The sequence below is a fragment of the Trichomycterus rosablanca genome, chromosome 2 (assembly GCF_030014385.1).
Source record: "Trichomycterus rosablanca isolate fTriRos1 chromosome 2, fTriRos1.hap1, whole genome shotgun sequence".
Lineage (NCBI taxonomy): Eukaryota > Metazoa > Chordata > Actinopteri > Siluriformes > Trichomycteridae > Trichomycterus > Trichomycterus rosablanca.
Genome location: NC_085989.1, coordinates 51,226,779 through 51,236,174, shown reverse-complemented (window position 1 = coordinate 51,236,174; position 9,396 = coordinate 51,226,779). Strand labels below are relative to the sequence as shown.

At 40.7% G+C, this 9,396-nt stretch overlaps 1 protein-coding gene across 2 annotated transcripts; it reads right to left on the bottom strand.

The window, feature by feature from the left end:
* Nucleotides 1-3,870: 3,870 nt before the first annotated feature.
* LOC134335201 (arf-GAP with coiled-coil, ANK repeat and PH domain-containing protein 2-like) lies at nucleotides 3,871-7,247 on the bottom strand. 2 transcript variants are annotated; one of them, XM_063017679.1, is made up of 8 exons: nucleotides 7,130-7,247; nucleotides 6,557-6,829; nucleotides 6,125-6,194; nucleotides 5,928-6,022; nucleotides 4,560-5,187; nucleotides 4,344-4,454; nucleotides 4,148-4,256; nucleotides 3,871-4,049 (listed from the first exon to the last, which is right to left on the bottom strand). In XM_063017679.1, exons 1-5 carry the CDS (start codon nucleotides 7,213-7,215, stop codon nucleotides 4,938-4,940), a joined length of 774 nt encoding a protein of 257 aa, XP_062873749.1. In that variant the 5' UTR covers nucleotides 7,216-7,247; the 3' UTR covers nucleotides 3,871-4,049; nucleotides 4,148-4,256; nucleotides 4,344-4,454; nucleotides 4,560-4,937. The 2 variants fall into 2 exon arrangements, with proteins under 2 accessions (XP_062873749.1, XP_062873757.1); XM_063017687.1 differs by having other exon boundaries at nucleotides 7,060-7,194.
* Nucleotides 7,248-9,396: the final 2,149 nt, after the last annotated feature.

The following is a 9,396-nucleotide window of genomic DNA, read 5'->3' as shown; positions in this document are numbered from 1 at the left end:
TCTGTGCTGTGTCCCATAACTCTTGCCATTTGTCTTTCATTTTAGCTTTAATAATACTTTTAATTTCTGCTTTACTGAATTTGATCTTAATTTCAATTCTTTCTTTTCCTGCTGCTTGTTTTGCGTATTTATCTGCACATTCATTCCCTGCTACTCCTATATGAGCTGGAACCCATACAAATGAAATTCTTGTCCCTGATTTTGTTATGTCATTTACCAACTGTTTTATTTCCCATACAATATCTTGTCTTGCCTCAACCTGAGTCATTTCAAGACTTAATAGAGCTGAGCTGGAATCTGATGCCACTACCACCTCTTTTGGTCTATTATGCTCTACCCATATCACAGCTTGTTGAATTGCCCCTAATTCTCCCGTGTATATATAGCCAACTCATCATTTATTCTTTTATTACAGAATATTCTATGTTCTGGTATGACATATGATATTCCCATTCTTTTGTCTGTTCTTTTTTATGCATCTGTATATATTATAGTATTGTTTTTGTATTTTTTATCCATATAATTCATCACCCAGTATTTGTCTATTTCATGTTCCTGTTTTTTGTTCAGGAGGTACCAGTCTACTGTTACTCTGAGCTGGTTGATCTACAGCGTTTAGGTTTATTCTTCCTCTACTGGACGGAAGTGAAACATCAGCACCACATTCATTCAATAACGACTCGAACCGCAGTTCAGTCAACTACATTATAACTAATAATAAAACATCAAATAAGCAGCCTGTGGGGTGGATGGGGACACTGACTGTTAACTATTCTGGTCCAAGTTCTAATTCTCATGTGCTATTGCCTATTTCTAGTTTTACAGTTGCTAATGGTGGTACTGTGGTTTATAGATCAGATTAGATTTGATTAGATAATATAGACAGATAGAACAATGTAAAGTAGTCAGTGTACAGCTTGTATAACAGTGTAAATTTGCTGTGCTCTCAAAATAACTCAACACACAACCATTCATGTCTAAACCACTGGCAACGTAAATGAATACACCCTGTTTTGTTCTCTTTAATAATAAACTGTATTCTTTATATGTTTCTTTTTAAGTTTTTTTTATATTAACAACACATTTTTATTAATTGTTGCATAGCTTACAGAAAGCAGGACATTGTCTTGGTTTATGCTGTGTGCCACATCTCTTGCAGGTGAATGTGTCCATCTTCTGTTTGTTACGCACACTGTGACGTGCATTTTCTGGTCTGGAAATGGCACCAACATCCATACTTTCTTTAATGTTCACATTAACAGCTCCAGCTTCCCTGAATGTCTTTACATGTTTTTGGCACAATTCACTTGCATGGCATATTTTGATGGCTCCCTCTAACGTCAGCTCTGCATCCCTTAGGATGCTCTGTGTCACACTTTGAGCCTCTGTGTGCTCTGGAGCTCCTGTGCTCCAGTGTGCCACGCCTCCTCTCCTGTGTCTCCAGCCAGCTCCCCTCTCATGATTGGTTACCTGAACTAATTAGCCCCAGCTGCAGGGTATTTAAGAGAGGAGCTGGGAATGGCTGGTTGGAGATTATTTTCATGGTAACTCTTCGCCAGGCTCCACGCAGCTGACTCCCGAAGCCTCTTCGCCAGGCTCCACGCAGCTGGTTTCTGTTTCCGAGTTGGCGCCCCCCGATGGCGCTTCTGTTCCCGAATTGGTGCCCTCCGATGGCACTCCTGTTCCAGAGTTGGTGTCCTTCGAAGGTGCTTCTGTTTCCTCATCGGCGCCCACCGACGGCGCTCCTGTTTCCTCGTCGGCACTCCCCGACGGCGCTCCTGTTTCCGAGATGACGCCCCCAGATGGCGCTTCTGTTTCCGTGTTGGCGCCCCCCGATGGTACTTCTGTTCCCACGTTGGCGCCCCCCGACGGTGCTTTTGAACTCTCGTCGGCGCTCCCCGACAGCGCTTCTGGTCTCCTATCATGCCTACCGCAAGGCATACTAAATGACTTTAAATTTGCCCCTCAGGGTCCAGGACCTCCTTTTTGAATTTTTTGTTTTGTTTTTGGGCACGCCAGGAGTCGTGCCTACAGGGGGGGCTACTGTCACACTTTGAGCCTCTGTGTGCTCTGGAGCTCCTGTGCTCCAGTGTGCCACGCCTCCTCTCCTGTGTCTCCAGCCAGCTCCCCTCTCATGATTGGTTACCTGAACTAATTAGCCCCAGCTGCAGGGTATTTAAGAGAGGAGCTGGGAATGGCTGGTTGGAGATTATTTTCATGGTAACTCTGTTTGCTTGCTCTGTTTGCTTGCTCTGTTTGCTTGCTCTGTTTGCTTGCTCTGTTTGCTTGCTCTGTTTGCTTGCTCTGTTTGCTTGCTCTGTTTGCTTGCTCTGTTTGCTTGCTCTGTTTGCTCCTATTTAGCCTTTGTCTCAGTTTGTTAGCCCTTTGTGTGTTATCTCTGTGTTAGCCTTTTGTATATTAGCTTTAGCTCGGTTAGTCCCTGTTCTGTCCTGTTTAGTTCCTGTTTAGCTTAGTCTTTGTATGTTTAGTTTAGTTAGCATTTAGTTTAGCCCTGTTAGTCTGTTTAGCCCTGTTAGTCTGTTTAGCCCTGTTAGTCTGTTTAGCCCTGTTAGTCTGTTTAGCCCTGTTAGTCTGTTCAGCCCTGTTAGTCTGTTTGTTTAGCCCTGTTAGTCTGTTTAGCACCTTTAGCCTGTTTAGCTTATTTGCTTTGTTTCCCTGTTAGCCCAGTATGTTTGTTTGTATTCCTTTGTCTTATCGTTATTATTATTAAATATAGTTTATATATCACATCTCTGCGTTTGTGTCCGCCCCTCCTGTCTGTCTAGCCCACATAAGCGTTACACTCTGCATCCCTTAGTAGTAGGATGGCGGCGCATGCAGACGCAGCGGCTCGATGCTCTCCCTTCTACTATTTTATTTGAGGTATATTTTAAAAAGGAAATCCACTGGGCGTCTGGATGTAACTGCTACCTGATTTAAGGTGGAACGGTGAACTTCAGCAACAAGCTGCAGGTGCTCGATGAGAACAAACCCCAATTAATCATTTGAATCAAATATTCGATGAAAAGACGATTCGATTTAATAGCATCATCACTAGTTTGATACAGTGTTGTATCACAGCTTAACAGACTCTGTCTATAGTTATTTAGTATTCAACCCAAAGTAAAAGAGGCAGTAATGGCATGTGGAGTTACTTTAAAAACATGTTAAAATGATGAAAACGTCCTCTGTGCAGCTGTCATTTCACCAATTCAATCATGTTCGGCAATTCAAAATCAAACAAACCACAGAGTTGTTCAGATTCGTTAAATCCTCCACCTTAACGTGAATAAGATGTAATGATGTTAAGAGACTTTCTGTTTGTTTGAAATCTCCTCATTAATATAAAACGGTTGTTTGAAAGTCCTCTTCTCTCCATAAAAACTGGAGCAAAGACGTCCCTCTGGAGCGCATGCGCAGAAGTTTCCTTATTCCCACTATTGCTCACCCAAATCAGTTTTTTTTTCAATGGACTGGAAATGTTGAGTGAGAACAGTTGTACTCGTTTACTGAACATAACATTGTACGTTGAAGAGTAAAACTACTACAGCTGACGGCACAACACATTTTTTTGTTTTTGTGCCAACATTTATTTTTACATTCTCAGAACATAATCAAACGAGGATTTTTTTTTTAAAGTGCAGCATCATTACAGCAACTAAATTAAACTTAAATAAATCAACAATGAAGAATACATTACAAACACACAAAAAACTGTTTTAATTTCAGGTCTGGCTTGTTTTGTGCTCACCAATGTGGCAGTAAGACGTTAATCTGACCCAAAACAGCGGCTCCACTTCATCAGTAATAGAAAAGTGAACTAATACTGTAACAGTGTTTAACATATTTGATAAACAACACACACATCAGTGATATTTCTATAATTATACTTTATTTTTACTCTAATTAAACAGACTACAGTTGATGTGAAGATCTGTGGAGTCTCTTCAGGTTGATCTTGAATATCATGGACAGGGATCTTCTGTGGTTGTTGGACTGCACTGGTGAGGATATTTTAGCACCAGAAGTTGATGTACAGCTGTGTGACACTACAAACATAATCAAGTCATATTAGCCAGTGTTTCATGTTCAGGATCACTGACTGTATTTAAATATTTAGAGTATTGATACATTAGGAGTGATGTACCATGATGCGCTGGTGCTGGTCTGCTAGTCTCCTCTCATCTACTGTCATTTACAACACAGTGTACGATGTGCTGGAGCTTCCTGTGGTTCTGGTCCGATGGTCTGACAGGCTGTGAAAATGCAACTTGATCAGATTATAATTCAACTGTAAGTTTATTTAGAGATTAAACAGAGAATTTAACATGTTCACCACTGACTTAATATTCCCAGCAGTCTCATGCAGCTAGCAAAGCACCTCAGCAGGTTCATATATGGGTGCTGGTGAAGGATTGTGGTGTAGTGTGACTCTCCCTCAATAGTCCTACAGGCTGTGGAAATAAAACTGCATTAGTGCATCATTTTCTTCTTCTTCTGGCTGCTGCCATATTTAGGCGTGGCTGCCAGTGATATTTATTATATTTATTATATTTTACCTTGTAGTCCTGCACATTTGCTATTGTGTTTTACTGCTTTCTTTACTGATATTGTTACAACCAGCCCAGTAACACATTAAACTAGCACAGATGAACACGGTTCTTATAGCATGATCATCTGTGTTCTGTCCTGCACCTCAGCCATCAGAACCCTGATTTCATTCCAACATCCCATCAATAATAAACTTACAGCCGTTAATATTGTATGAGTGAGTGTATAAGGAGGGTCTAGGTGATGCTGTTATTATCTATGTGTGATGATGTTAAGTTAGTTTGCTCTTGTTTTACTGGGAAGAGGTGAAATTTTAGCCAAATATAAAATATAAGTTTTGGATTTATGTGTGTGTGTGTGTGTGTGTGTGTGTGTGTGTTAGGGATTTAATGGCATTTGATGTTCAGCAGCTGCAATATTTCGGCCATCAGCTGTAATTCTTTTTCCAGCATCTTAGCCATCTTCTGAAGTTCCTCAGCCAGCAGTCGTGGTTCTACAGCCAGCAGTCGTGGTTCTACAGCCAGCAGTCGTGGTTCTTGTGGTTCTTTGGACAACAGCTGAGGTTCTTGATCAGGTTTCTTCCTGATGAAGCGCTGCTGGATGTATTTGGCTCTGATGTAAGATTCCACATCGTCCCTGAAGACCAGAGAAAAAAGCAGATAATAACACACACAGTGAGAGGCTTTAATAGTAGATGTTTGATCTAAAGGAATCTTTACGGTAACACGATTCATTTTACACACATGATCATTACAACCTAAGATTAACCAGCATTTTAATTTTATATTCAAACTGTTTTCTCAGTAAAGACAACAAATGAAACTGTACAGACTTAAATATCAACAGTTTCTAACTGGATAAGTTATTAAATACGTTTATTTGGAAGCTTAGTGATGGTGAACAACATGGACTAAGACCAGGACTGAGTTTTGATGGGTCTCAGTTGTTCACACAAGGACATTTTCTTTATTTTAAACCATTTAATGATGTTTTGAGTAACAGTTTTGCTTCAAAACAACTTTTCTTGTTACGGCTTCTACCAGAGGGAAGCGTTTTTTAATCCTGTATCTATCTGTACTGTGTATCAGTAGTTTTTATATAAATCCTGACCAGACTGCCAGTCCCTGCAGCTGTAGGTCTATGGAATGACCAGATTTTACCATATTTTACCACAGTAAAGGAGGTATCTGATCTCAGTTATAAAAGCTCTACTGCATGAGATTAAAGCAAGTCTGATGATTTCAGGGGAATCAAAACTCTGTACATGTCAATATTTTCTCCATGTTTGCTCTATTACAGAATAATCGAATGTGTGTGTGTGTGTGTGTGTGTGTGTGTGTGTGTGTGTGTGTGTGTGTGTGTGTGTGTGTGTGCACCTTGAGTCTCCAGGCTGAGCTTTTCTGATCCCGAGTTCCTCCCTGCGAGCTTCATAGATCAGATTCATCATGTTGTTTCCTCGCTCGCACATCAGCTGCACACACACACACACACACACACATACACACACAGAGAATTCTAAACTAGGACACACATGTACACACGTCATAGTGAGTGTGTGTGTGTGTACACTTACCTGAATGGTCTCAGGTGTCCACCTGTCCAGAATTAGAGACCTCACCCTGGAGATGTTTACTCCTAAACTCCTGGATCAGAGAGAGAAAATCAGGAGCTCAGCACTTATCACTCAGTGTTCAGAACTATTCACAATTCTTTATAGTCCCACAGTAAAAGATTTAAACCTCTTTTAAACGATCTGTCAGACTCATTTATACTAATATAACACATTTAGAAAGGACACACAGATATTAGGAGAACATCATGTATCTGATGTATGAAACCCAGAGCAGCACAACAACAATTCAGCATGAAAGTCGTGTTATAAACAGTATCAGACCTATAAGAAAAGACTAGAACATTAAAAGACTCGATACTTTTGAATATATTAGGAACAGTGTTACAGGATTTCCATGTTCTTTATATTTATTTGTAGTTTTCCTGTTTGTACCTGTGGATGCCGGAACACCGGATACACAGTGTGATCCCCAGATTAACGCTGGCCCATTCCGGCTCGGGCCGGCCGCACTCGCAGCACGTGTCGTTCCCCTCGATAGCCCTGATCTTCTGTACTGGACTTTCATCTTTCTGTGAAGGCCCAGTGGTCAGCACTGACTTCACCTCCTGACCTGATGTGCTGTTAAAGGCCGTGATGATGCTGCTCTGTATAGCGCTGATCCAACCCTGTCTCGTCTCCTCTGAATCAGCCTGCAGTGTAACACTCCTACACACACACACACACACACACACACACTGACTGTACACTATACACACATCTATAACACATGCTAACGTGTCTTTATATCATATCCTGCAATGAATAAAGCAGAATGTTAATAATACTTCTGTATCACACGTAACAGTTTATCTGATATATAACTAACATGAAGTGAACACCTCTGTATAACACACACTTTATATCATGCTAAAATAACAACACAAATCTAAGTGAACCTGTATTTCATGTGGCCGCAACGTGTCATAAATACAATTCTGGTCATGGTCCCTGTTCAGCTGGACTCACTTTGTAGGTGTGATGATCTGGAAGCAGCAGCAGCGTCGGGTTTCCTCACACGGTTTAACCGAGCACAGACGCAGATCCTCCACCATCACGGTGGTTTTATTCTGCACACACACACACACACACACACACACACACACACACACACACACACACACACACACACACACACACACACACACACACACACACACACACAGTATTAAATTAAAAGTCTAATTACAGTCTGAAAGAGGGCGGGAGCTTCGTTTTATTTGATTCATAATTTAATCGTTTCATTATTAACAGAACTTGCTGTTTTCAGAGCTTTATTCAGAGCTGGTGACTTAAGCTATAAGTAACAGCGTCAGGACGCCAGATCCTTTATATTTAAATCTTATTTTTATTGTGTTTGGGTCGAGCTTTCCATGTACAGCAAACACTTGCTGGTAGAGGTAATAAAACTACACAGTAAGCAGCCAGTGAATGATGGTGTTTAAGGAAACGTGTTTGTTTAAAAGGATTAAAGATGATTTTCTTTACACAAGATGATATTTGAACAGGATGCTGCAGTGTGCAGGAGAGCTTCAGTAAATCTGCTTCATACATTAATATGATTCTTATTTTTTATATCATGAACATCAGGACTTGTTAGACTCACCTTAGACTCGGACTGGTAGAGAATCTGGTTGTTCTTTATGGAGAACCAGCGTCTGCAGAGAAGAAAACACACAGAACTTAAACATCTGCAGGATACTGAACTGAACCCTGAAATCAACCAGAAATCAAACCCACTTGTTCTGCTCAGTAAAGACGTTTTAATCACCTACAATCATTTTAGCTCAACGATACGATGAAAATCATCCTGATACATATTAAAGTAGAATGAAAAGCTTTTAGTTCTTCTCCACAAACCTGCTCCATGTTTTAAATGCATTAGTGGCTCTCTTGAACAGAAAACCCTCCATCATGTTCTCATCTTCAGCCTCCACATTATCATCATCATCATCGCTCTTCAGCTCAGCGTCCTGAGGAAACAGTTCAAAGCCACTTCAGTACAACTCAATAAAACACGTCTACATGTAATGAAACCTCTCATGGTCTAATATCTATAAATATTTCTATTAAACAGTGTCATGAATCAAGCCTCTTGGTGCTCCGGGAGCTCAGGTCGATGTGCCACGCCCCTCTCTCGAGGAGCACATGTTAGAGGTTGGTGAGTGAAGCTAATGATCCACAGCGGAGACGAGTTTTGACTTTGTCCTGCTTTTGGTGTAACTACTCATGTTGCTCGACGGCTTCAGGTGAAACATCTCAGATTTAATCCCACACAATCCATCATTTTATTTTACTTCTGCATTGAAGCCAATAAAGGATTTAAAGATCCACCAGCAGAAATGTGATCTTGTGAGAAAGTGATTCTAGTGATCAGGACAATAACAGATCAATAAAGTGAATAGAAATACAATCACCTCCTGATCTGATGTGGTGCTGAAGGCTGTGATGATGCTGCTCTGTGTGGCTCTGATCCAATCCTGTCTGATCTTCTCTGAATCAGCCTGGAGCATCCAGGTCCTGATCACACACACACACACAGTGGATGCTTTTCTAATATATGAATGAAACAAACTCTCATTAGAATGGAATTGCTGCTGAACTGGACTCACTTTGTAGGTGTGATGAGCTGAAAGCAGAAGCAGCGTCTGACGTCCTCACACTGTTTAACTGAACACAGACGCAGATCCTGCACCAGCACGTTCACGTTATCCTGTGTACAAACACAAAGCTCACACCAGAACTCATCATCACATCATAACACATCATGACATGTGACTTGAGTCCTCTCAGGCCCTGATTTAATACAGATCTACAACTTCATCACATCTACATTCAGGATTTAAACGTGCAAACATGATGGACATGAAAAAGTGCTTCTGTTCTGACCGGGTGCTAGCATAGCATTAGCTATAGAACTGTATGAACGTTTCTTTAAGAATGAGAGAAATCAAGGATTGGTGTAGGAACAGATTCTGTGCTGGTGTGAAAATGAGTATTTTAGATAATCTCAGGTAAATAAAAGTCATGTGACTGACGTTTAACTTCTTCCTGTAGACGATCTGGTTGTTCTGAATGGAGAACCAGCGCCTGTAGAGAGAAACAGCACAAATAAAACACCACAATGATACTGAACGCTGGTTTAGAGCTTAAATCTGTCCTTTCTTCTCTGTTAAACTGATTTGTAGGATCATTAATTGCAGGATAATGAATTAATTGTAGAATAAAACATTCAT